The following is a 27,767-nucleotide window of genomic DNA, read 5'->3' on the forward strand; positions in this document are numbered from 1 at the left end:
TAGCTGAGGGAAACTGCCCCAGCTCAGCTCTTCCCTGGCTAAAGTAGGTCGCCTGTGTTCCTTTCTCTCCTGGCCCTCCTCAGAGCATGTATTTGTGCACACACGTGTGCAGTTCTTTCAATGTCTGCCCTCCACAACTGCCTGCGCGTGTTCTGAGCTCAGCTCACCAGGGCCTTTAACTCTCTTCCCGCCTGTCTGCCAGGGCCCCGGTGCCTGTAACTGGCTAGCCCTTGGGTCTGGCTGGACTGTCCCTACGCAAAACTGGGCTGAACTCCGTCCTAATGATAGGACAGGGAAGGACCCCACGAATTTGGGTTAGAACTTGGTGGATCCGAGGGGCGAGCAGGGTATGCCCCAACTCTGCATTGCACGTTACTTAAAAAGAAAAAAGTGTTAGCCACGATCCACTAAACTGATCTTGACAACTGCAGTTTAAAAAACACTCAGCTGGTACCTCCCTGGTGGTCCAGTGTCTAAGACTCCCCGCTCCCAATGCAGGGTGCCGGGGTTTGATCCTTGGTCAGGGAAGTAGATTCTCACATGCCGCAACTAAAGATCCCGCGCGCCGCAGCTGAGACCCGGTGCAGCCAAATAAATATTTTTTTAAAAACCCACAAAACACTCAGCTAACGAAACAGTTTCGGGGAGGGCGCTGGGGAGGCCGCCCGGCCGGCAGGGGTCAGAGCCTCATTATTGCTAACGCGTCCTTTACTTTAAACACACACCGCAGGCTGACTGTTTCCTCCAACCCGACCTTAACGCGGCAAGTGCGCAAGCCGCCACGCAGGGTGGGCGGGACCGAACTCCCACGGACCTCGGGCAGGGCTAGCGCCGGAGCCTACTGGGCGGGGCCGGAAGTTAGGTCAAGGAGCGGCAGTCGCGGCCCGCGATCTTTGGGCGGGGGCGGCGCTCGGCAGTTCCTGCGTGGCTGCTCTGGGACGCTGTGAGGTTCCGCGCCTCTGCCGCTCGTCTGCGGACCCTCGAGGCGAGGTGCATGCTGACTCCTGTCGGCCCGCCGGGCCTGGTAGGTGGGGGCGAGGGGGCCGGGCGGGCAGGCTCCCGGGGTGGGGCGGGGGAGGAACCGAGGGCCCAGAACTGGCTGCACAGGGTGGGGGGTGGGATTCGCGGATCCGGACGCCTTTCCTCATTAGAAAGACTTTATCTTTCTGGAGCTCTAAAGGCTAGGGGCAGCGACCCTGGTCTCCGAGCCCGGGTTGCCGGCTCAGGATCCACCACCAAGCCACCTCTGCAGAATGGCCTCGGAGTTGCACGCCCAGCCGGGAAGAGCTCTGGGGACTCATGGGGCAGGGAGCAGGATTGAGAGACGGATACGTGGGAGTAGCAGTAGAGACAGCAGTATCTGCCCCACGCAGTCCGCTTTTTCGGCTTTCTCTTCCCACTTCTTCCTGCTTCAGTCATTACCGGCTGTCTGATTTCCCCTGACCCCAAGTTCTGCCTTAACCAGTGTTTGGTTCCCTTGAGTCTGGAGCGTGACGGTGGAAGGTAAGGGTTCTGGGTGAGCTTGAACTATTTTTTCCCATTCTCTAGGCTTCAGTTGTCTCATCAGCGTGGGGTGGGGGCGGTTCTCTGGTTGATCTGTGTGGGGTCTCACTGTCAATAACTGAGCATCTCTAGGACACACCTAGGTGTCCTAATAGAACAGTGGCCAGCTCTGAGATAGCCTGTGCTCATTAAGACTCTTGGTTTAGCCTGAGAATCCATGAGTGACTTTGGACAGTCCCCTCATTTTTCTGTGCTTTGGTCTCCACGTTGGTAAAATTGGGCAGCTATCATCTGAGTAGAGGCTGCCTCTGACTACTGTATTTAATATTGCACTTTGCTAACTCCCTCTCATCTTTCTGTGCTTGTTTTACAGCTTTATTGGTTGTCTCTTAACCCTACTAGGAATGAAAGTACCAGTGTGCAGGGAATTTTGTTTGTCACTGCCATATTCCCGCCTCTAGAACAGTGCTTAGAACATGACAGGTACTCAGTAGGTAATTGGGGAGTGTTGCCTAGACAGGAACAGGTGTTGCTTGTGGTGCCTATGGTTCCTAAGAGAATAACAGCCGTCTTATCCCAAGACTGTCTTGCCTGCCTTCCCACCCTGCACCCCTTCTTCCTTTCTGATGACAGAAGTCAGGAAAGGTGGGAAACCCCAGAAGTTGCACATCTCTGACTGCCTGGGCCTCCTGAGAGGCCAGGATGGGGAATTGAGAAGCAGTGATATCGACCAGGCCCTCCTTCCTCAGGCACAGTGCCTCACCCAGCCTTCTGTCTGCAACAGGGAGATGACTTCCTTATCCACATTTTGCAGTGAGGAAGATGAAGCTCAGAGAGGCTGAGCAATTTGCCCGAGGTCCCGAAGTCAGGCAGAGCCAGAGCTCCAGTGCAGGGTTCCAGGCGTTGATCTCTGTTCTCTAAGCATCCCTACCTTGCTGACTTTATCTTTCTCCCTCCCTTCTATCATCCCATGTCTTTATTTTGTGTCTGTTGGCCACTGGCCCTGGGCTAGGAATTGGGGCTCCAGGGCTTCCCAAAGCTGGGTTCTTAGTATTTGGAGGCTGTGTCATGTCACGGGAAGTTGCTGTTCAACTCACTTTCTGTTTCATATAACACCAAGCTCTGGATCTCACCTTTTTTTTTTTTTGGGTTACTCCCCTAGCTCCAGAGTCTTGGATATGGACCTTCTTCAGTTCCTGGCCTTCCTCTCTGTCCTGCTACTGTCTGGGACAGGAGTCACAGACACCCTGAGGACCTCCCTGGACCCGAGCCTGGAGATCTGTATCCTTTGGGGTTGGAGGTGTTTTTGAGGGGTCTATAAATGAGGTTTCTCTATACCCACAACCCCTTGGGAGATTCCAGGGATGGAGCAGATCCCCCTAAGAGGAACAGGGGAGAAAAAGTAAGGTGCTCTAACCAGACCTTGATCAAGTCAGTTCTGTTCTGAGCCTCAGTTTCCCCATATGTTAAATTGAGAAGGCAAGGCATATATCTCAGAGCCATGAGGACTCTTGAGGATTGTACATGTGCCTCGTTCTTTTTGGGTGAGACCCTGGCAGGAGACCAAGCCCTGGCATACTGGGCTGCCTACCCAAGGGCTGGGTCTTGAAAGAATAGAAACTCATAGAGAAGGGTGGCGGGCACCGCAGGCAGAGTGTACAGTGTGAGCAGAGGGGTGGAGGTTCCGGGAGTGACGAGTGGCTGTGGGAGACTGGGGAAAGACCGCGGGGAGGGGAGGGCAGGAGCCAGGTCCTGAGGGTTGTATTCAGGTTGTCAGGTGTGGAATTCTCTGTGAAGTTGATGAATGATATGTTGCAGGATTCATATGCTTCTCAGAGAGTGTGTTCATTCCCTGGGGAGTCCCAGGCATGCACATCTACGCCCCTAGCAGAGACTGGCTGGCCAGGGTGGGCCCTCTCGATCGGGACCACTGCATTATCCAGGCAGGAGAACTGGTGCCAGTTCCTTAACTTAATGCTGCTCAGACAAGAAGATGTTTGAGGTGAAGCGGCGGGAGCAGCTGTTGGCGCTGAAAAACCTAGCACAGCTGAACGATGTCCACCAGCAGTACAAGATCCTTGATGTCATGCTCAAGGGGCTCTTTAAGGTGCATGCAGGCAGGGGGCAGCTCATGGCAGGCCTGGTCTTTGATCTGGGCACTGTTGGATGCGTAGGAGTTCCCCAAGGGGATGGTGTTCAGTGAGGGGGAAGTGCATGCACAGAAGATTTTTTTTATATATAATTAATTTATTTTTATTATTTATTTATTTATTTTGGGGTATGTTGCGTCTTCGTTGCTATGCGCGGGCTTTCTCTAGTCGCGGCGAGCAGGGGCTGCTCTTCATTGTGGCGTGCAAGCTTCTCATTGTGGTGGCTTCTCTTGTTGCGGAGCAGGGGCTCTAGGTGCACGGGCTTCAGTAGTTGTGGTGTGCGGGCTCAGTAGTTGTGGCTCGTGGGCTCTGGAGCGCAGGCTCAGTAGTTGTGGCGCACGGGCTTAGTTGCTCTGCGGCATGTGGGATCTTCCCGGACCAGGGCTCGAACCCGTGTCCGCTGTGTTGGCAGGCAGATTCTTAACCACTGCGCCACCAGGGAAGCCCCTCACAGAAGATTTGAAGTAGGGTTGAAGTAAATGGGGCTGGGTCCGGTCTGGGAAGACCTTTTCAAAGCCACTCAGCCCAGGTGGGGTTCCCTCAGGTGCTGGAGGACTCCCGGACAGTGCTCATTGCTGCAGATGTGCTCCCAGATGGGCCCTTCCCCCAGGACGAGAAACTGAAGGATGGTATGGTCTTCCCAATCTCTCCCTCTCCTCTTCCCCCCTCCATCCTTGATCTTCTCTAGCTGCTCCTTCCCTCTTGTTCTTGTCACTCTTTATTCTCTCTCTGGAAGTACCCTCTTGTGGCACCTTCCAAGGAGTCTCTTTGGGTAGTTAGGCACTTAGTATATGATTCTCCGAGTGTTTCTCGGCTTGTTTCAGAGCCAGTTTCTGTGTCCCTGACACAGATATATTCTGTCGTGTGGTTAGGTGTTTGAGACGGGGGATTAGGGAGGAGCCTTTGCCCACTTCCACTCCAGAAATCCTTACCTGCACTACCCTGACCCTCCTGGTAGAGATGGCAAGGGTTGTTCCCATTTATAGGAGAAAAAACTGAGGCCTGTTGAAGTGACTGGCCCATGGGAGCAGTTACCATCACTCTTTACTACTGTTCTAAAAATCTCAGCTCCCTTAAATCCTTTTTGAGACAAGGTAAGACCAACATAGATAAATAAAAGAATATTTTGAATCCCTTCATCTCCTCTTCCAAGAATTTCTCTCCAGTGGTAATTTCTCCCCATTAAATGGTTACATTCTAACAGTAGAGTTTGTTAGGTCTCACTGTCTGAGACAGGACGGAAGGAGCTTTTACATATTGAGTGTTGGGCACGTTACAAATATCATCTCTAATCTCCACTATAACTGAGGAAGGCACTATTACCTCCAGTTTCCACATGAAAGAGGATAGGTGGTTTGCCTGGCTCTTACCTGTAAACCAAGCGAACTCCTGAGTTCTTTGCGGTTCAAGATTGTTCTGAAGCCCGGTGGTCCCTGCCCCACTTGTCTCAGACCCAACCTGGCATATCTTTGTAGGAGTCTGCTTATCTCTGTGTGGCCTGGCCAGTGCTGGTGAGAGCTGCCTGGGCCTTATCTATAGGGGTCACTCAAACAGGGGCTGCCACCAGGGCTGGGTGTATAGTTACTATTCTTCATGCTAGCGTGGGTTGGGGGACGTGCCACCATAATGGACACTAAAACTCAGTCTAAACTGATTTGTTGACTAGAGGAGGGATATTGGTGGGAAAACTGACCAAATTCAGATTAGGTTTGTGAGTTGATTAATAGTATTGTATCAATGTTAGTTTCCTGGTTTAGATAGTTGTGCAATGGTTATATAAGATGATAACATTAGAGGAAGCCCAGTGAAGGAATTTTGTGGTGTATTATGTAAGTCTAAAATTATTTCAAAATAAGAACTTAAACATTTAAAATAAAATAAAATTGGGCATACACTAAAAAGAAAACAAACCCTGATGTGTTCCCTGGCCATCCTAACGGAACTGACCCCTCACAGACACTGTAGTTGTGTTAACACCAGGGCCCAGCTCTGCACATTAGGATACCAAGTTGGTGAGGTTAGGCCCTGCAAAGCCTCATGGGATGCATATGCCTCCATGTGCAAAAGGACACCCACCTCTCTGGTCCCCATGGCAAACGAGTCTTCTGAGCTGTGAGATACAGGGGAAAGAGCATGTCCTTTGGAGTCAGACAGCCCTGGGTTTGCAGCCCAGGTTTGCTACTCACGAGCCGTCAGCTTCAGTTTCTCATGTGAGAAATGGGAATAGCAAACACATCTCTCTCTAAAGGTGGTTTTGATGATTCAGTGACCTGGTAGACATAAAGCCCTTAGCATGTACTGTACATGTGGTCAGCAGCCTTTGGGCCTCAGGCACCGTTCCCCTTCTCTGATTAGTGGGCTTGCCTCTGTTCTCTGGAGGGTGCGTAGGGCTGGCCAGGAGGGCTGTAGAAGGGCATCTCCCCTGGCCACTCATCAGGGTCATTTCACCAGCTTTCTCCCAAGTGGTGGAGAACACGGCCTTCTTCGGTGATGTGGTGCTGCGCTTCCCAAGGATCGTGCACCACTGCTTTGACCACAACTCCAACTGGAACCTCCTCATCCGCTGGGGCATCAGCTTCTGCAACCAGTCGGGCGTCTTTGACCGGGGCCCCCATTCGCCCATCCTCAGCCTGGTAAGGACTGGGGCGGAGGAGGTCCGGGAGCCCTCTGTCTGGTGGTACGCTGTGAGCCACGCATCTGCCTTTAGTGAGGCCTGAATGTCAGCCCTTGGCTGCGTTATCTGTGATAAGCCTTGGGCCACCTTGAGGTGCCCTTTCATGGGGTTCTATGCCGACCTGGGTCCCTAGGGGTCACCACCTGGCCCACATCTGTTCAGGCCTCGGAGGGAGTGGCCCTTGGGTGAGCAGGAGGCAGGAGAAGGCAGAGGATGACTAGCTTTTCCTCATCCGCAGATGGCCCAGGAGCTGGGAATCAGCGAGAAAGACTCTGACTTCCAGAACCCATTTAAAGTAGACCACACAGAGGTGAGCTGCTGGGACCTGTGGCCATGTCTGCTTGGCCTCTGCTGAGCCCTGGGAGGCCAGGGCCTGCAGGGGCTGGGGCACCTAGAGTGGAGTGTGAGGGCTTTGGACTTGGAGCCAGAAGTGCCTGGGTCTGGGCCTGAGTATCACTCGCTCACTGGTACCTTCGGGCAAGCTGCTGGCCCTGTCTTAGCCTCAGCTCCCTGTCTGTCCTTGCGGTGTGGACCTCAGCTGTGAGGGCCAGTCAGAGGCTATGAACACATCCATCTCAGTGCACGGTAGGCACTGTGCCCATCAGGCGAATGTCAGGGAAGCCATGGGAGGTCAGGTCAGGCTTCTCTGCCCTTGAGCCTCTGAGCCCCCAGCCAGGCTTCTGTCCCACATTCCTGCACATGTTCTCCTCCTAGGGGCTGAGGTGGGCTCTGAGAGCTGGAGGCTGCAGGGGAAGCACGACAGATGCGGGCACACAGTAGAGGGGAGGAAGAGATCAGAGGTGGCAGGGCAGGGCCAGAGTGGCAGGGAGGAAGGGCCAGAGCACTGTACTCCTCAGATCGCAGGCTCTCCTATGGTGTAGGGAGGGACCTCTGAAGGTTTAGGATTTTGCTGCTGTTTCATGGATGCTGACAGGTTAGAGACATCACAGTTTATTGCAGCAAAAGCATTTGCTGTTGGCCTGGTCATGTGGGTTTCCCTTATTCCCCAAGTCCCAGGAGGGTGACACAGAAGGGCCCAGGCAAATGCCATGCATACAGTGGGTTTGCATCAGTCTAGGAGCACCAGGCTTGGGAAATTCACCACCTTTATAATGAACAGAGGAAGCTAAGTCTTTGTTTGCAGGCAGACATCACCTCATCCTTCATGGTTGCTTTCTGCAAACACCTCCTGAGAAATGGCCCAGGTACAGAGTGGTCTGGTGTACCAGCAAGAATGTGCGGGGCGATGGAGATTGCCTCCCCACAGTGTGTCCGTCAGCCCTACGTGTCTTGGCTTAACTCACATTTCTTCATGAATGTGCTATTCCGTGATTAATCTGATCAGTAGAGACTAGGACCACATTTGTTCAGCTTGTCTCAGACTGCTATCAGTAGGACTCTAAGCAGCAGGATGAGACCACGCACACGCAGTGTTGATCTCAACCGCATGCTCCAGGGTCCTGGACTTAGCCAGCTCTGGTAAGTCCTGGGGGCGGTGGCGGGGACATTAGAAAATCAGCACGCAGTCTAAGATCAGTCTGTTACCTGTTACCACCCATACAAGGGTTTAGACTGAGCTGCTGGTCTTTGATGTCATTGCCAGTGATTACAGGGGCCAATAGATAGACCCAAAGCAACGCTCATCCCCAGTGGAGAGGCATTCTGTGGCCCACTGTCTCCTTTGTGTTTCCACTTGATTTGAGTCACCATTGCATTGTTTGGCTGAGCCCTGGAGGCAGTGTTGCTGCTGAGTTGCAGCCTCAGTTGCCCTACATGGCATAACCAGGGTCGCTCAGGGATCAGGAGAAGCAGGTGAAACAAGGTTGTACTGGTCTGTGTGTCTGTACAGGGTTACTTTGGGAGCTGCCTTTGATGGTATCAGGCACAGCAGAATAGTTCAGGACTGACTGCGTCTATGTGAATTTTCCTGTCACGTGGTTGAGAATAACACACTGGACAGCTGGTCTGACTCTCAACTGCAGCTGCCACTTGGCTTGGGTGGACCCTAGGATTGTTTTGCCAGGTGGCAGTGCTGGATCTAAAGGACAAAGAAGATTAATTGTTCCACACACCTCCTGGGATCTCAGGTACTCCCTCCCCAGGTTATTGGTACAAAATCAACATGTCACATCCCAGGACCTATAATTTCACTTTTCTCCGATTTTTCCCTACTTTAACCTAAACTTTTTGTTCAGAGGGTCAGATGTGAGTGGGACAAGCGAATTTTTGCAAGATTTCCACAGACATATATCTCCCATCTTGGCCCACATGGGCCACTACAGGGGGACTTGGCAAGGAGCATACTCAACCAAGAGGTCATTCTTTTTTTTGGCTGTGCCACGCAGCATGCAGTATCTTAGTTCCCCGACCAGGGATCAAACCCGTGCCCCCTGCAGTGGAAGCGTGGAGTCTTAGCCACTGGACTGCCAGGGAAAGTCCCCCAAGTGGTCATTATCCTAATGAACTCGGGCCATACTATTCCAACCAGGGACTCTAGGTCGCTGGACCAGAACCACAGAGTCCTCTGCTTTGTGTCAGTCCCTGGTGGTGAGTGTATTGCCGCGTTTAGTACCGTGATGCGTGTAGGTGGCAGTGCCAGTCAACGGGGCTGTGTAGGCTTGATCAGCCTTTTGATTCTGGTTGGTCTCATCAGAGAATTGGCTATGAGCACCTTAGCGAGTGACCCAGACTGTCCCATTGTCAACCACAGTTTGTTTCCACAGTTCATGGCCCTCAAGAGGGATGGCCATCTTTGATCTGCCAGTTTAGCCTGCGCATCTGGCAGACCAGATGGCTAGGACACTGACAACAGTCAGTAAGAATACAGCATGCCTGGTCATTAGGAATATTGTCTAGGCAAGAGTGACGGCTTTTGATTCAGATTGTTGTCTTACTAGCCTTTATGGCAGTTGGTCTTCCAGTGTCACCCCTGAGGCTAGATGGCTGCTGCTACCCATGGTCACCTGTGCCGAGGGTTCCCAAAGCCGCCCCAAGGTTGATGATTTGCTAGGAGGATTCACAGGACTCAGTGTGTACTTGTACTCGAGGCTATGATTTATTACAGTGAAAGGATCCACAGTAAAATCAGCAAAGGGAAAATGCTCCTTGGGTGAAGTCTAAGGGAAACCAGACACAAGCTTCTACGAGTCTCTCCCAGTGAAGTCACACAGGACACGATTTATTCCCCCAGCAACAGGTTATAAAAATATGTGTGAAAAGTTGTTTATCAGGAGAGCCTGTTAAAGACTAAGTGCCCAGAGTTTTTACTAGGAACTGGTCACGTAGGCACCCTCTGCCTAGCACATACCAAAATTCCAGACTCCAGAAGGAAAGTGAGTGTTTAGCATAAACCACATTTTTGCACAGTTTAGGTGCAATGAGCCACTCTTATCAGTTAGGGTGATGGGAATCTCTCCCAGAAACCCAAGTTCCCAGATACCAGCTAAGGACCAACGTTGGAAGCAAGCCTTCTAAAAGATAGCAGTGAGGCCAGCTATGTTAACTCTTCTGCACAGCACCATTAGCTCTTAATTTAGGTGAACAGTCAGAGGACAGGCCTGAGTATTCAGAGGAACCTCTGACTCGAGGGCCTTGTTGATCTAGTGGCTTTGCTTCAGGTGACAGAGTGGGGGATATTGTTTTCCACGCTGGCGTAGCTGCCTCCCCTTCATGTAAAACCAAGATGACACATCCTTCAAGGTTGCTTGCTGCAGTCACAACCCTGATAAATGGCCTGGGTAAGAACAGTCAGGGCTGGGTCCTTGGTGTACGCGGCGAGAACGTGCAGGGATGCTCAAGGCCGTGGCAGATTGCCTTTCCCAATGAGGCAGCTCCCATGGAGAATTTTTTTTTTTTTTTTTTTTGCTGTGTCACTGGCTCTCCTTGCCCTGCAGATCGTGAGTGCCTCGCACACACGAGGAAGGTGAGAGCATGGGGCACAGAGAGAATGGGCTTCAGGATAGATGTAATTTAGCTTCATGTGCTCTGCTTGGGCATACCGCAGAAGCAACATACTTTCCTTACTTTTATTGGCTGGAGATGGTCCCAAGATTTTACTCACTTTTTGGTATCCCGTGTGGACGTGTCCACCAGCAACAGCCCACGTTTGCTCCGCTCACCTTGGACACTCTCTCCATACCAGTGGGTGTTCCGGGAGTCCCCTCCTACTACATACCCATCGCTAGAGCCAACTTGTATCAGGCTTTGTGCTGGCCACTGTCCCAGTCCAGAGGGAGCTGGCCCTCTCCCTGCTCTGAAGATGCTCACCATCTGTTGGAGAAGGTAGCAGAGAAACACAGTCCCAATCTAGCGTGATCTCTGTACCAGTGCAAGAGGGAAGGACCCGTGTGAGGGAGCCTAAGGAAGTAGAGGGTGGAGGCTCTGGGATAAGTAAGAAGTGCGGGGTTGACCAGCTCAGGGAAGACCTTCCCAGACAGAGGGACCAGCTTGCACAAAGGCTCAGAGGCATAGCACATGCATTTGTTCAACGTTTAGTGAGCATCTACTGAATCCCAGCCACTAGAGAAGCGTTCTAGCTCTGCCCTCCTGAGAATGGCATTCTAGTTGGAGGAGATAGACAGTCAATAAAAAATATATGATAGGTGGTGATAAGGGCTACGGAGAAAAAAAGCAGAGGAATGTGGTTAAGGGATTCCTGGGATACTGTGGGAATACAGTTGCTATTTCACATGACTTGGGCACAGAAGGTTCTTACTGCAAAGACGTGAAACAGCAAGGGAGCCAGCTTTGTCTCTGGGGGAAGAATATTCCAGGCTGAAGGAGCAGCAAGTGCAAAGGCCCTGAATTGGAAGCGTATTTGGAAGGGTGGGGAGTGTGAGAGGGGGTGAGGTCAGAGTTGTAGGCCAGAGCACAGGACCCTTGCATGTCTTCTCAAGGGCTTTGGCTCCAAGACACATAGGAGCAGGGTGAGGGTCTCTGACTTATCCTTTTAAAGGATCAGCCTGGCTGCTGTGTGGGGAATAGTAAGGGGGACCAGGGAGGAGATGGATACTAGTAAGGAGGATGCTGTGCTCGTCTATTTGGGAGTTAATGGTGGCTTGAACCAGGGTGATAACAATGACACTGGCGAGGAATGGTGAGATTTTGGTTCTGTTTTGAAGGCAGAGCCAATAAAATTCACTAAGGAAGCAGATCTGGAGTGAAAGAGCTGCATTAAGGATGACTGAACGATTTTTTACCTGAGTGTGTGGAGGAATGGGGCTGCCATTTCTAAAATGGGCAAACGGGTGGGACAAGTTCGAGGGCTGGATCGGGGATCAAGACCTCGTTTCTGGACCTGATGGGCATCTGAATGAAGATGTCAAGGAGGCGACTGGGTATATGACTGGATTTCAGGGAAGAGCTTAAAGCTAGAGCTACAAATGTGAGAGTAGCAGAGGGGCAGGGCAGATATAGCAGTGGTCTGAGGCCTGAGGCCTGAGATGTGCCTGCACTTAGAAATGGGAGAATGAGGAGAAACTAGCGCAGCACCTCAAGACGGATCAGTCAGTGCTAGTGTAGCAAACCCAAGAGGGAATAATTCCCAGAGGCCATGTGAGGAAAGTGACAAGAAGGAGGAAGTGATCTTCTTGTCAGATGCTGCTGGAGGGTCAAGGGAGATGGGGCTGAGAATCAGCCACTGGATTTAGCAGCATGGAGACATGCCATCTGAGGTCTCAGTAAAAGCTGGTTTGCTTGAGTGGTGGGGGCAAAAGACTGAGTTTGGAGAAAATGAGAGGAAAGGAAGTGGACGCATCCCATCAAGTACAGGTGACGGTTTTGAAGAGTTGTTTTTTTTTTTTTTTTATGTTTCAGGTGTACAGCATAGTGATTCAGTTTTTTAAAAAATTTATTTTATTTATTTTTGTTTTTGGCTGTGTTGGGTCTTTGTTGCTGCATGTGGGCTTTCTCTAGTTGCGACGAGCAGGGGCTACGCTTGGTTGTGTGCAGGCTTCTCACGGCGGTGGCTTCTCTTGTTGCGGAGCACGGGCTCTAGGCATGCGGGCTTCAGTAGTTGTGGCACACGGGCTCCAGAGCACAGGCTCAGTAGTTGGAGCGCACGGGCGTAGTTGTTCCACGGCATGTGGGATCTTCCCGGACCAGGGCTCGAACCTGCGTCCCCTGCATTGGCAGGTGGATTCTTAACCACTGCGCCACCAGGGAAGCCTGTGATTCAGTGTTTTTACAGACTATACTCCATTAAAAGTTATTACAAGATGATGGCTATAATTCTCAATGTTGTACAGTATATCCTTGTCGTTTATCATAAAGGTTTTGTTTTCAAGGGGAGCAGATCAACGGAAGACTAGCTGGAGGAGGGTGTGGGTTCCAGGGGAAAGTTTAGTGTGATGGGAGAGACTACAGCACGTTTGCATGTTGATGGGACCCCCCAACCTATTAGGGAGGAAGAACCGATGGTGCAGGGTTAGGAGAGTTGCTGGAGCCTCATCCCTGAGGAAAGGAGTGGGGAGAGGAGAGCTGGTGCCTGGGGGGAGGTGTGGCCTAGCCTGGAAGAGCAGTGTGGGCACAGCAGCAAGTGGGTTGGTGGGTATGGTGGTGGGAGCTTGCGGAAGTTGTCTTCTGGGTGTTTCCGTTCCCTTTGGAATGGGAAGCAAGGTCATGGGCTGCAAGTGAGGAGGGGAGGCGTGATGGAGCTTCGAGGAGAAGGTGTGTCTAGGAGAGCAGGAGAGTGAGTAGACAAGGGAAACATTCTGGATTGTCGGGCAGCACGAAGGGTCCACTCGAGGTTAGCATCAGAATTTAAAGTAGGCATTAGCCAGACCTAGCGGGGAGGAGATCCAGGAAAGGGATAGGCATTGTTTCTCTTCTGACCCACCTAGCTGGGGCTGGTGGGGCCAGGATCTCTTGACTTGTCCTTCCCCAAGCCAGAGCCAAGAGTGTGGAGTCCTCTGTGGCTTGAGGGGTCTCCCAGCTCCTCCTTCCTCCCAAGAGGATCAGAATTAACTTGTAGGGGTAGGAAGCAGAGTGTGATAGGGAAAGCACTGGTCAGGGAAGTGGGAGGCCTGGGGGCTAGCCCCAGTTGGAACTAGCTGTGTGACTTGAGCAGATCACTTACCCTCTCTGGGCTGCACTTCTCTGACTTCACCCCATCTTCCAGACTTGTGGTTCAGTCTAACATGGTAGGTGGATTACTCCACAAGGTGGAGCCCCTAATTTGTTTTTAACGTCTACCTTGATCAAACATTTATCAGATTTATCGTATGAACAAATAAAATGGGTGTACTTCACAACAAAGTTACCTAAGTTTTGGGTACTATTGTATCTCATATTCTAATGTGATTCATTCATTCATTAAAAAATACATGCTAAGTGCCATCTATAAGCCCGGCAGGCCCTGCACTGGGGGCTTGTGGCTCAGTGAGCAGCATCCGACATGATCCGCCTGTCCTTGTGGAGAGTATGGTCCAGTGGGGGCAACGGGCACGAAACGGGGTCACAGAGGCAGGTGGTGGCAGGGGAGAAGCACTGAAAAGGAAGCAGAGGAGGCAGCCCCAGCCAGGTGCCAGGGCAGGTCCCCAAGGACGGTGACAGCTGAGCTGGAGCTAATGTGGCAAAGGGGGTGGGGGCTGGGAAGAGCCACAGCACGTGCAGAGGCCTGGAAGTGGGAGCGAAGGAACCCAGGGACCAGAAGTGAGGGAGGAGGAGGCGGTGGCAGGGGGGGCCTGCAGATGCAGCTGTGTGGAACCTTGTCCTGAGAGTAATGGAGAGTCGTGGAAGGGTTTAAGCAGGAGTCAGACTTCCATTATGAAAGTAGCTCACTGCAGCGAGGAGAATGGCTTAAGAGGGGCCAAAGAGGGTGTGGAGAGACCCTGGGAGATGCCCAGATTTACCAGGAGGGCGGTGGGGGAGATGATGGGGGTAGCAGTAGGGTAGACGAGGCAGAGAGAAGTAGACAGGTTTGAGACTTAGGGGGTAAAATGGGCCAGGTCTTGGCAATGGACTGTGAAGCGTAGGGGTGGGAGTGGGGGAGTGCTTGGTCTCTGCCCTACTTGCCTCGACTGGGTTGTGGGGCACCGCTGTTCATGAGGACAGAGGCTCTAGAAGGGGACTGGGTTTTGGGGAGATGGAGCCATGCTGGGCTTGGGGCACGTTTGCACATTAGTGGAGGTGTCAGGCAGGCATTTAGATAGGGAGATGCACATTTGAGTGGTAACTGACCATAGAGGTGGAACGGAAGCCCTGGGATCAGATGAGCCAGTCTGGAGAGTGGGGGAAGAAGAGCAGAGGGCCTGGGGATGACCCCGGCTGAAGTCCTCATCCTCCTACCCAGCTCGCCCTGTGTTTCCATCTCCTCACTGGGTACCACCGTGCGTCCACTGTGGAAGCCACGAGTCTGGGCACCACTGTTGTCGTCTTTCCACTTGTTTCAGGGTCTGCCGGTTTGACCTCTGGCCCACCTGCTTCCTGTACACTCCCTTGCTTAGACGTTGCAACTTGTTCGCAAGCGGCAGGACCCCTGTTGTCTTACTCTTGCTGGCTGCTGTCTCCTCCTCAGGGTTCTGGGGGTCTGTGATGGTCTTCGGCACTCAGCCCCTTCACCCTGAGCGGAGTCTTTCTGTTGTTTCTCAGATGCGCCATGCAGGTTCAGCACCTGTCCCTCTGCCTGGAATGTCCTCTTCCCTAGCCCTGTTTGCTTGGCAAGCTCCTGCTTATCTTTCAAGACCCGCTCAGCAGTTTCCCCAAGCCCATTTAACTATCTCCATGTCTGTGGGCTTCCTGAGGGCAGGGCCTGTGTCTGAGTGACCTTCCTGTCCCCACAGCAGCCTAGCTCAGAGGGAACTCTTTGCTGCCAGCAGACTTAATCAGACCACTCTGCTCTTCCCCTCAGTTCATCACCAGCAGTGACCCTTTCCAGAAGGCCCTGAGAGGAGAGGAGAAACGCCGGAAGAAAGAGGAGAAACGGAAAGAGATCCGAAAAGGCCCTCGGATCTCAAGATCCCAGTCCGAGTTATAGCCCTGGAGCATCCCAGGGTTCAAGGGGCCAGGAGGAGGCCAGTCGGGAGGAAGAGGAGAACGCAGCGGTATGACTGGTGGTGAGAGCTGGCCCCTGTGAGAGGGGAGGCCGAGTTTGCTCAGCCCCTTGGAGCCGGCTCTGAGCCCCAGCCGAAGGGACTGGGCCGCAGAGGGCTGCATTTCTTCCCAGAGACCTCCCTGGAGGGGTGCCAAGGGAGCCTTCAGAGGGCGCTATGCTGCAGACCTAACCCTGTAGAGACGCTGCGGGGAGCAGGAGGGATCCTGGGCTGGACTCTCCCGTTGGGTTAGGACCACTGGCCGGCTGGCTGCTGCCCTTCCTGGCGAGGCAGCAGAACTAGGCTCTGAGCCATGTGTGGAGGTGTCATGCCTGCTGCTGGCCCCACTGTGTCACTGAGTTGCCTGGCACAGTTGTCCCCTGCAGAGACAATAAAAGCCAGCAAATGCTCTGGGCTAGCAGGTTGGTTTGGGCCCCAGGGAGCTGTGAGCCTCTCCATGGGGCAGGTGAGAGGGGCCTGGGTCCGGGGATAGGGGGCCCTCAGAGGAGCCTCAAGCCCTGGCGGGGCAGCAAAGTAGGGGCTTGGCTCTGACCTCCAGTTCCCTTCTCAGCACTGTCATGGACAAGGGATCAGTGTTGAGAAGGGACCAGAAGTATCCTGGGAGTGTGTTTAGCCCAAGACAGCCTTGGAGCAGCATGATCTCTGTCCTCAGATATCCAGGGACAGTCGTTGCACAGGCTTGGGGAAGAATCAACTTGTCCTCTTTGGCAGCGCAGGGAGACCGCAGCCTGCGGGTGGGGGCTTTTGGGGGACAGGCTGCAGCTCTGCAGGAGGCTGTGCTTTGTAATGGTAGGGCTGCTCCAGGCTGGATTGATCAGACAGCAAGCTCCCTGTGTCAGGACGTGTGTAAGAAAAGGCCAGGGCCATCGAGCAGGGAAGCTGCAGAGGGAGTTAGGCCCTGAGTGGGCAGCCGCCCTTGTCATATCCCTTCCAGGCAGAGAAGGGAGGGGCTCTGGGGGTAATTCTAGCTCTGTCTCTTTGACTTTGCCAAGCCAGGGGAGAGACACACAACTATCCCTAACCCTCTACCACTAACAGTGCCCAAGGGAGACCCAGGGTCTCAGCCCATCAGACTTGCTGAGTGACCCTGGCCCACCCCTTTCCTGTGCTGTGACTTCATTGGTGTAATGAATTTGATAATGTCTGAACCCTCTGGCCAGCCCTAAACTGCTTCTCTGAGGTTGGGGCCTGGCTTCTCAGTGACAAGAGCCCTTCTCTGATGGTTCTTCGGTCGTCCCGTAGATTTGCTGAGCACCCACTACATGCACAGCCAAAGAGAGGAGCCCAGTCTTGTGTTCACCTCTGTCCCATTCAGCATCTTTATCCTCCTGGGTTCTTCCTTCTACACCTTCACTTCTCACCATCTTGGTTGATCCCTTCCTCTCCACCCTCCAGTGGGCCCAAGTTTTCCCATCTGACACCTTCAGTGGTACAAACAGAACCACTCTGCTGTCTTCCCTGGGCAGCTCCAGCTGGGAGCTGTGGGAACAGCTGCAGAGTGGGAGGCACTGTGCCCATTTACCTGACCTCCTGGTACTCAGCTAGTCCTCTGCAGAGGGTTACTGAGGCTCTGGGACAGGAAGGCATTGGACCAAAGTGAAAGTGAGTCATATGGTATGCCAGCAAACAGTCACCCCCCACTGTGGGGAGCCCTGTGAGAGCCACTGAATGGTGGAGTTGCAGGTGGCACTGTCCAGCTCAGTACCTGGTCCAGAGCAGGGCAGGAGGGTTTGGTTTTCTGTTCAGGGTGAGACTAGTATAATCTATACCAACCCTCCTGCATGTAAACAATGAAAAGAACTTTGTCTTTTTTCCCCCCAAATAAGTTACTTTATTATGTTATACATGTTAGTTATAAAAAGTAAGTAATACTGAAATAACAAGAAGAAAGTAAAATTCACCCTAAATCCCACCATTCCCATAACCATCACTGACACTCAGCTCTTGGGCCTTCCATCCTTTTTGTCCTTCATGTGACACACTGATCACATGTAACTTTTCAATTACAGTAGCTACCTTGTATGGGCACTGTGTGTCAGGACTTATTCCAAGTGCTGGCTTGCATCAGCTCCTTCTGCCTCGGGGCCTTTGTCCGTGTTGTTTGTTCCCCTAGCTATGCCAGATGCAGTTCTCTCATAATTTTAGGTTTTGTCTTAAATACCAATGTCTGTTTTCTTCACCAGACTGGAAGCTCTCAGAGGGCAGGAACTGTCTCTTTGCCTGCCACAGAAATGTTCAATAAATATTGTCAAATGAGTGTTCAGATGATTTTCACCACTACAAGGGTGCACTGTTACCCCCGTTTTAGAGGTGAAAAAACTGAGAAAAAAAAAAGTTATTTAACCAGCCCAAACTCACACGGTTTGTAAGTGAATCCACATGGCTGCCTCCACCCAGCCTTTGAACTCAAAATTTTAAGTCTTGACCACAAAGCAACTGCTACCTCTCACAGACTAGCAGGAAACATAGTGTTCCCTTTTAACAGTGTATCGTGGAAGTCTTTGTCAACAGGTATATTCATCAGGTTCTTATTGGGCTTCCCAATTTTTCCCAGTTACAGCGGACTCTGATGAGCTCCTTTGAGGGCGCACTTCTCTGAGCACTCATACGTTTATTCCTTAGTATAAATTCCTAGAAACCTGCAGTTGTTTACATCGTGACCAACTGCAACACTGGAAGTGCCGTGGCTGAAGGAGTGGGAATCCGTGGGTGGGTTGCGCCTCAGAATCCCTGCGGAACTTTGTCAAGATGTGCTCGGAACCCACCTCAGAATGCCTGTGGTGGTTCCGGGCACTGGCATTATTTTAAAGGACTGCAGGAGATTCTGAGGTACCCGGGGTGAGGCAGCTGGAGTAAGCGCGTGGTTGCGGCAGGTGCAAGGGCGCAGGGTTTGTAAAATACGCTCCGTACTTGGGCTGTTCGCGAGCTTCGGTAGTCGCCTTTGTAAGGGGCTTGGGAGAAACGCGACGTGAACGATCTCCATACTCCTCCGGGCCCCAGTGCTGAGGTCCACTTTTGATTCTACCCGCCTCCCAAGCGGGCTGTGGGGCAGGGGGGGCGGGGGCTAGGGTGAGGGAGAGACAGCTGGGACGATGAAGTAATGTGCTCAAGGCTTACTCTGGGGGCGCCCGGCGGGCGGGTGGTGGAAGGTGTTAACTCTTCATTCCCCAGCGGGTGGATGGAGCAGCTTGTGGAGCCGAACCAAGAGAAAAGGGAGCGGTTCCTTTAAACGAGGGGAAGGAGGTTGGGCTGAGGACCTGGAGGCTTCTCTTCGCATTCGCTAGGAGGCCGCCAGGGGAGGGGCCTCGATATGCAAATCTGAGCTGCTGATCGTTGACGCGCCATCACCCCACGCGCCGCTTCGCGCGCCGATTGGCCAGGATAAGCCTGGTCCCATTGACAACAAACAAGGGGGCGCGCGCGGCCTGGGGGCGGGGCCACAGAGGGCGCGGGTTGGGGCGGGGTAATCCTGCCCCGCCCCGCCCGCGCGGCGCAAACATGGCGGCGGCTGGCACCGGCCGGTGAGGCGGTACCCGGCGGGGGCTGTTGGGTGTCATGGGCGGTGACGGCGGCACCGCCCCCGCGTCTCCCTGAGTGGGACGGCAGGGGTTCCTCTGCATCGAGCCGGGCGATGGACGGGAGCGGAGAGCTGGGCGGTCTGGAGACCATGGAGACGCTCACGGAGCTGGGCGACGAGCTGACCCTGGGGGACATCGACGGTGAGTGGTGGGTGGGTGGGTGGTAGTGCGGGGGCGCGCGGGGAGGAAGGGGTTACGGCGGAGCGCGCGGGTGCGCGTGCGCCCACCCCCCGGCAGCCCCGTCTCGCGCGGGAAGACCCGGCAGGCGCGGTCGACCCGGCTGTCCCCAACCCTTCCGGGCGCTGTGGGTTTGAGCCCCGCCCGACCGTTCCGCCCGGGCAGGCCGCGGAATCTGCTTTGGGGCGCCTCGTGTCCGGAAGCTCAGCGAGGGTCGTGGGGCCGGGAACGCGGAGCCGGGGGCGTCGCGGGGGCCTGGCGGGAGCAGCCAGAGGAGAGCGCGTGGCCGCTGCCTCCTTCGCTCTCCTACATGCGCGGTGCGAGTTCACGCTTGCCCGCCCGGTGGCTCCGCGTCGCACCTGTCACTCCACTCCCGGCCGCGTGGGCGGCTTTGGGATTCCCCGGGCCGGGTCCCCAGGCTCCGCGCCCTCACCCCTGGTCTTCCCGGGGTTGAAACAGGGCCGAGTCTCCTGGCGCTTGGGAAAACTTTGGGCAGCGAGCGGCTGCAGAAGCAAGTTGCTGATGAAGCGAGCGGTGGCGGCGGAGTGTGGACGCATCTCTCCGGGATAAGAGACCCGGGCGCTCCTGCTGTCGCGCTGCAAAGGGAGTTGAGCAGCAGGAATTTTGAGTTGTGGCCCCTCGGGGACAGGCTGGGGAGCGGGTGGCCTTTGTTCCGGCGACTTTAACAGCGGAGAGGAAGAGCTGGTAGGAGCACAGGGATCACGGAACCCAAAGTTTGGAGAGGGTCAGCGACTTGCCCAAGGTCACCCAGCTGGTTACGGAGCACAGTTCCTGGGCCAGTGTTGGTGTCGCTGCACCATCAAGCTTTCACCTGCTCCTTGCGGGCGAGGAGTCCAGTGAATAGGTTAGTCATCATAATAATAACTCTTAATAGGTGGGCTCTTCTGATATTCTAGGCCCCAAACGCTTAAATTGTTTCACTTATTCCTTAACTACAGTCCCTTGAGGTAGCTACTCTTTTTGCTCCCATTTTTCAGGACAGTGAGGCCAGAAGATGTTAACTTGTTTAAGGTCACTCATTTTAGATTGTCCAGAACTCATACTCATAATCAGTAACTCAGGTGCATTGTGTTCTTGAGTTTACAAAGTGCTTTCACGTCCAAGATCTCAGTATAGCCTTGCAGGCAGGTATGATGACTACAATCTCATTATACAGATGGGGAAACCGAGGCAGCAGAAGATTCTCTTCCAGGGGAAGAGATAGTGGCAACAGCGAATTGAAAAGAATCCGTTTCCCATTTTGCTTCTGTAACATTTCACCCCTTGGCCTGACTTTACTTTCTGATTTTGGTCATCCAGACAGTTTGGTAAGACCCTTAAATGACGCCCCAAGTCTAACTACAGGCTTTTCCACTGAGTGCTGAGAAGTACAGAAATGTGTTGACAAATGGGGGAGGGAGGTTCTTGGAAACCTGTTTTGAGTACTTATGTGCCAGGCACCGTGTTAAGCAGTCATTGCACATTAATGTTCTCAATCCGTAACAAGTTCCATCAGGTAGAGACTGCTTGTTATACTACATTCATCCCCTCTTCATAGATCCTGAAATTGAGGCTCAAGGCAGTTCATTAACTTACCCAAGGTTACACAGCCAGTAAGGAGCATGTCCAAAGCTGCCTACTAGCAACCTCACACAAAGAAATTCATGTGCATTTTGCATTCCCATTCCAAAACTGATACTTATTTGTCTTAATTTGTAATGTGTTAAAGTACCTGGTGGTTAAGTAATAACCTTATCCCTGTAGATTTCTGAGTAATATGTATGTTGTGGAAACTACCACAGTGGTTCCGTGGCTTCACAGGGCTCCTTACTAGATTTGGGGGAAAATGGCTCCCTGTCTTCACTGGTCAACAAATATTCAAGTGCCAGCTGTAGTTTCTGAGCTGTAGGGAACATGAAAAGATAGGAAAGATAGAATTTTATGGCTTTGTGGAGCTTGAGATGAATAATAATAAAACTGTAGTGCTGATTATAGAACAGCTCGCAATTATGCAGAGCAGTTAGTGAAAGTAAGCATGGAGGGAACTTGGTAAAGGCTGGCTTACCAGGAAGACCACACCAAGGAGATGGCCCTGGACCTGGGTCTTAGAGGAAAGAAGGGTTGGGTGGGCTGAAGGCTAGTGGTCTGCAGGCACAAATATCCCTGAAAACTTACCCATCCATCTCCCTCCAGAACATCAGCCCCATGAGGGCCAGGGCCTTCATTTTGTTTCTTTCACCTAGGATTAAATATTTGTGGAATGCCTGAATGAATCCAGGGACCTTGAGCTAGGCAGCATTCTAAGTTATACTAGACTCAGCCCTTGGTGTTGGGTTAGGTCAGAGCTGGCCAGCCCAGATGCTTCTAGGAGCTGGTTGGGTGAGGAAGAAGAGACACTGTGGGTAGTGGGGGAGAGAGGGTATGTGCCACCTCGAGAGGGCATGCCAGCCTCTAGGAGGCAGCCATGTGGGTGTGAGGTGATGATCCTAAGAGGGTGATGGAATGGGGATAAGAAGCGGCCATTGTGCAAGTGCTGGATGTGACAGGACATGGCCTCAGTGAAACTTAGCCCTGAAGGCAGAGCAGAGGTGGAATTCTAAGATCCCATTAAGGCTTTGATCCTGGGCATTGGGAGGGCTCAGAAGCCAGCAGGAAGAGCTGGTTTGGGGAGGTGATGAAAATTTGTCTTAAATGGACTGAAATGGAGGTGCTAGTAGGAAATGGGAGGCAGATAGGAGAAGGTTAAAATGGGATGGAGATTGAGGCCTAGTCACCCACTCACATTGATGAGTTGAGGATAGAGGTGAGAGGAGAAGATGGAACCGAAGATCAAATCAAGTGAGGGAAACATAATAACCTAAGGGGAAGTGAACTTTTTGAGGAGCAGTTAGTGGATGATGGAGATTGTGCTGTAGAAGACAGCAAGGATGACACGGCCATGAAAGGACTCATGGGATTTGGCAATTAGGAGATCCACCTCTGACACAGCAGTCAGATGAGGTGGTCCAAGGCCAGGTAAACCAGAACAAAGTAAGGAGTGAGTGGGTGGTGGACAAGTAGAGGCAGCTGTTCTCCGTGGAGAAGGTTGAAGAAACTTTTCAGTGAGCTAATTTACTTTCTGTCCTCATGGATTTGCCTATTCTGGACATTTCATATAAACGCAATCATACAATATTCACTTAGCATAATGTTCAAGTTCATCCGTGTTGCAGCACCGTGTTCCCTTATATGGATACACCATGTCTTGTTTATCCATTCATCAGTTGTTGGACGTTTAGGTGGTTTCCACTTTTTGGCTATTATAAATGAAGCTGCTGTGAGCATTTGGTACAGGTTTTTCTGTGGAAGTATGTTTTCTTTTCTCTAGGGTAGATCCTCTACGGTTTTTGTTGCTGTTTGTTTTTTCCTAGTGCTCATAGTAGCCCCATTTATTCACTCGCTTACTTTCCATGTTCCCGTAACTAATGCAGCCTTAAATCTTGTGACAGAAACTCAATTTGGTGGTCAGTTCCTTTTATCGCCCTTGTTGATGTCTCTCCTGGAGCCTTCCCTCTTTTTGCCCCATTTGATTGTCTAGGTCTGCTGTTTCGCACTTATCCTGTGTCTACCCTTAACCATCACCCGGGGTCGGGGGAGATATTGAAGCCCTTGTTCCCTAGTTCTTGTTTTTTTTTTTTTTTTTTTTACTCCCTTGTTTTGATGGAGCACATCCTCCAGTAGCTTCCTAAGGAAGTGTACTTTAGAGGTAAATTTGGGGGGCTTTACCTCTCTAAAAATATCTTTATTCTGACGTCTCCAATTTGATAGTTTGGGTGGGTTTAGAATTTTAGGATGAAGGCATTGCCTCATTGTTTTCTAGCTTCCCAGTAGTTGAGAAATCTGATACCATTTTGATTCCTGACCCTCTGTATGTGACATGTTTTCTCTGAAAACTTGTGGGCTCTTGTCTTTGTCGTTGGTGCTCTGAACTCCACGATGATGTACACTGATGGGCTGGGCTGGCAGTCACTGTCCCTGCTTGGTGGGCTCTGAAGGGCTCACAAAGTCAGATACCTACATTCATGCAGTCCTCCTGCTGGTAGCCCAGGCTGTACCCTAGGCTGCAGAGTAACTTGCTGTTCCTGAGCCTTTGGGTGGCACTGTCTTGGGCCTCTGCTGGCTTCTCCCAGCAGTCAGTTCCATCTGGCACTGAAGAGGCACTCTGTAAAGGTGTGTCTAACGAGGAAAGGAAGGCACTTCAGGTTGAGGTGTTGGGTGGGCCCCTAGTCGAGGTGTCCACTGGGAAGATCGGAGTGGCCAGCCTGTGTCGGGGACGGTGTGGCCAGCACACCGCTGGCAGGGAGGTGAGGAGATGGGTAGGAAGTGGCTTCATGTTTCTCCAGTGAGTCATACTTCGGAAAAACTGCTCTGTGAGGTGAAGCATAGGTCTACTTTTTACCCCTTTTTGAAGATGTAAGCTTTCTCTTGACACTAGAATATATATCACTGTTGCTAGTGTTTGGCTTGAAAGAGCTGCTGCTGCTCTTAGCTTATTTATTTTCTACCAGTTTTTAGCGCCTGGTCTTATCCATTTCCATTTCGTGGGATGCATCTTCTAGGGGTGCTCAGACCACTGAACCAGTCTCCTGGGGTTTCTCCTTCTTCCTGAGTCTGTTTGGTTTCGCCCTTGACAAACGTTGTTGCATTCACACCCGGGCCTTTGGCCCAACGTTCTTGAGCGCTGCCTGCCTCTCATGTCAGTCTTTTCTGTCATTCTCATACTCAGCTCAGGTCTTGGCATTTTTTCTTGGCATTTTTTAAAAAGTGTATTTTTGCTCCTATAGCGAATAGATCTTTTCTTTCCTCAATTTCATAATTTAAAAAAGAAGTTCTTAAGCAACTTTATTCAAATAGCGCTCCCTGAATATCAAATTGTCTATCCTGCTGGATTCTTATCTGAACTGTATTAACGTGCACATGAAATGTTACAGCATTTTCACTTACAGGTTGCTGTATGTTGAAACAGTTGAGGTGTAATTCCCTGTGATCCAGTGTAATTCATCTGAGGGGGCAAATACCTCTCCATGTCCCTGTGGAACATTTGCATCATTTGCAGTTTTTCATTAACATAAGTACTGTTGCCCTGAACACAGATGAGCAGATCACTTTGGAGGTAGTTCGTTGGTGTGTGTTTCTGGTCAAGGACTCTTCAAGTGAAGAGCTGGGTGACAGCTCTTACACACTGCCAGCTGTAGCCCTTTCATTTTTTAAAACTTTTCCAGTGTAATAAATTACTGTGGTGATTGGAACTTGCTACTTGGAAAATATTTTAATTTTTTCAAAAAGGTGATACATTCACGTGGCAAAATAAAAAGTATGAAAGGGTACTGTGAGAAGTCTTGCCCCCAGCCCTGTCACCATCTGCTTAGGGCCCACAACCCCAAGTTATGAATTTTTTAGTTTCTTTTACATCCTTCAAAACTTAATGCAAATAGAAGCAAATAACAAGTATGGATTTTCATTTTTGCCCCCCTTTTTATTTTTCACAAATAGCATGCTATAAGCTGTGTTCTTCTGCAGTTTACCCTTTTTTTTTTTCACTTAACAGTGTATCTTAGAGATCTTTCCAGTCTTTTTCACTGTTGTATGGTTTTCCATTGTATGGATGCACTGTAATTAATTCATCCAGTCCCTTTTTTTTTTTTTTTCGATACGTGGGTCTCTCACTGCTGTGGCCTCTCCCGTTGCGGAGCACAGACTCCGGACGCGCAGGCTCAGCGGCCATGGCTCACGGGCCCAGCCGCTCCGCGGCACGTGGGATCCTCCCAGACCGGGGCACGAACCTGTGTCCCCTGCATCGGCAGGCGGACCCTCAACCACTGCGCCACCAGGGAAGCCCCATCCAGTCCCTTTTTGATGGACATTTGAGGGTGTTTCCAGTCTCACTGTGAAAAACATGCTGTTTTTCATAGCTGTGTAAATTTATCATTTCACACATGTGAAGGTGTTGGAGCAGGATAAATGACCAGAAGTGGGTTTGCTGTGTCAGGGTGGGGTGGTGATGTCTACACCATAGGTGCTGTAAGAGTCAAATGAGATAAAACATATGAAAGGAAGGGGCAGGAACTAACATTCTCTTCTGGCTCATTTGTGGGTTTTTTGGTTTTTTTTTTTTTTTTCCCCGGTGCGCGGGCCTCTCACTGCTGTGGCCTCTCGCGCTGCGGAGCACAGGCTCCGGACGCGCAGGCTCAGCCGCTCCGTGGCATGTGGGATCTTCCCGGACCGGGGCACGAACCCGCGTCCCCTGCATCGCATCGGCAGGCGGACTCTCAACCACTGCGCCACCAGGGAAGCCCCTCATTTGTGGTTTTGATAGATCCTGTCAAACTGCTCTCTGCACTGGATGTACAAGTTTACTCCCCCACCAGTGTGGAGGAGAGAGCCTGTCCTTCTCAGCTTCCGGCTAGAGTCTGGAACTCTAGTCCCTTATTCTGCCTGTCTCTTTGCCACATGTATGCCAGTTAAGGGCTGATGCTGCCCCAGCCCCTCCCCAACAATGCACATGTATAGACCCCTCTGTCCTGGCTTCCTGGTTCCTCATGTTTCTTTTCTATACTTGAGACCACTGGACAGTTAGTGGGCAGCCACCAACTTTCTGAGCAATCCCTTCCTGTGCGACTCTTTTACTCCTCTCCTGCCTTTGGTTTCTTGGAGTGATCCTTTGTCTGGTTTGCTTGGTCTCGATACTTTTAAAATTACTCCTGAAGGTACAGCAGTTCCTTATTTTCAGCCCTCTGCCTTGGGGGACTTGAAAAATGACTTCTTGCTTTACATTGTTTCAGTGGGACTCTCTTCTGTCTGGGTTCCTTTTCTTGGTGTCTTGGTGGCAGCCCTTGCTGCCCCAGAATTTCAGTGCATCCTCCATCCTCACTTAAAAATTCTTTGGGGCTCTCCATTCCTATAAATAGTGTTCTGGAAGTTGCTTCCTTTCATTCTAATTCTCTTCAGACCACCTTTCACCAACATCTGCAGACGTTTTAGGAAATGCCCTTTTGTTATGAATAGCCTCACTTCTCACAGTACTTTCCTTTGAACTTTTAAAAGTCAAGCGTGGTAGTTTTTCTGAGCTAGTTGGGTGGGCCTTCTGTGGTTATTTGTTGGGCAGGGCTGAAATTGACTTGTGATTGCTGTTTTCCATTGTGTGATTCTTCTTACAGACACACACTATTCAATAACGAATATGGGACCGTTTCATCTTGATCCTACAGGTGTATTGTCATTTATCCTGAGGTGCATCAGTTCTCTAGGTGAAGGTGACTGTCTCATTCTTTATTAATTACTGACTGTCTCTGCAGTCACCGCTACTTTTCCATCCTTCATCAGGTTTTGAAATCACACTGTAGGCAGCGCCCACTGCGTGCCCAGCACCGTGTCTGGTTAAACCTGCAGTTAAGACCCTTACAGAGGGCCTGTTTTGTGCTGGGCTCTGGGTACAGCACTAGCAGGGTAAGCAAGGCCCCTATCCTCACACAGTGTGTATGGCCCTTTACCTACATTGTCTTCTACTCTTAATTTTTTCTTCAATTCCACGGTGTGTTACAGATGAAGAAACTGAGACCCAGATCACAACTAGTAAGTCATAAAATGGTGACCTCGGTCCACACGAGTCCAACTCCAAAACCCATGTACTTTCCCTCTACTCCGTGCCAAATTGCCATCTGATGTAGCGGGCTTCAGAGTTGTGAACACAAGGTGGAGTGGTGGGCTGAGGCTGGAGAGACGCAGGATCCTCTGCTCAGGTACACATTCAGACCACATGTGTTTATCAGGAAGGGTCTGCCCTGTGCTGGGCACTTCAAGTGACTTCCCCTGGGTCCTGCAGCACTTCTCTAAGCCTTAGTTTCTGCTGTGGGGTGGGGAGTGGGGATGTCTGCATCACAGGTGTTGTAAGACTTGAGTGAGCTACAGCACATAAAAGGAAGAGGGCAGAAAATAACATTCTCTTTGACTCTATCTGAGAATGAATGAGGAACTACAATTTGCAAGTTGACTCTTAGGACCAAGGGCCCTTTTTTAGAACACAGTTTTGGAATGTTTGTTCTTTTCCTTTTGAAAGGGCTTTCGTGGGGTGGTGGGTGGGACACAAAGGAGCAGTCACAGAACAGGGTAAAGTGTTCCACTTCTGGACCACAAGCCTCAAGGGTTAAACTTTGTTGACATGATGGAATTTTTTAAAGAGTGGCAGATCCCAGAGCCTGGGGCCTCAAAGTAAGGCTCTCTGGGGAACCTCTGTTTAGAAACGAATCCTAAACCATTGAAGGGCTTGGAGACTGGACAACAGAACTCTTTCTGCATCTCTCAGGCCTTTGGAATTGCTAATGAATACATGTCTAAATGTCCCTTATAATCTGGCTTCTGCATCTGGTCTGTTGGGTTCAGGGTCTGGCTTGGAACAGTGATGAAATTCCTCCGGCTGCTGAACCAGATGTGGAACTGCCTTGTTAAACTGGTGTCTTCTTGGCTCAGGCCCTTACCATCCCATAGCAACAAGTGGAAATAATGCTTCTTCCTAAGTGTGAACATTCCTACGAGGCCTTACACTTTACAGAAGTCCTTCTGATACATTTGTCTTCCTAACGGTGCTGTGAGGCGCTTG

At 51.5% G+C, this 27,767-nt stretch overlaps 2 protein-coding genes across 2 annotated transcripts in view; both read left to right on the plus strand.

The window, feature by feature from the left end:
• The first annotated feature begins 1,172 nt into the window (after positions 1 to 1,172).
• Positions 1,173 to 17,634, plus strand: CCDC134 (coiled-coil domain containing 134). Its single transcript, XM_059081114.2, is given in 8 exon segments — positions 1,173 to 1,371; positions 1,374 to 1,503; positions 2,666 to 2,784; positions 3,489 to 3,610; positions 4,198 to 4,282; positions 6,105 to 6,286; positions 6,566 to 6,637; positions 15,176 to 17,634. Coding segments are annotated over 8 exon segments (954 nt in total). The 5' UTR covers positions 1,173 to 1,253; the 3' UTR covers positions 15,302 to 17,634.
• A 1,114-nt stretch (positions 17,635 to 18,748) lies between these two features.
• The window catches only part of SREBF2 (sterol regulatory element binding transcription factor 2), a 56,707-nt gene continuing 47,688 nt past the window's right edge, over positions 18,749 to 27,767 (plus strand). Inside the window, exon 1 of the mRNA XM_059081044.2 lies at positions 18,749 to 19,096. Within this exon, the coding sequence (XP_058937027.1) occupies positions 19,009 to 19,096 (88 nt within the window). The 5' untranslated portion in view covers positions 18,749 to 19,008. The remainder of the gene's footprint in view (positions 19,097 to 27,767) is intronic.

Source organism: Kogia breviceps, chromosome 12 (assembly GCF_026419965.1).
Source record: "Kogia breviceps isolate mKogBre1 chromosome 12, mKogBre1 haplotype 1, whole genome shotgun sequence".
Classification (NCBI taxonomy): domain Eukaryota; kingdom Metazoa; phylum Chordata; class Mammalia; order Artiodactyla; family Physeteridae; genus Kogia; species Kogia breviceps.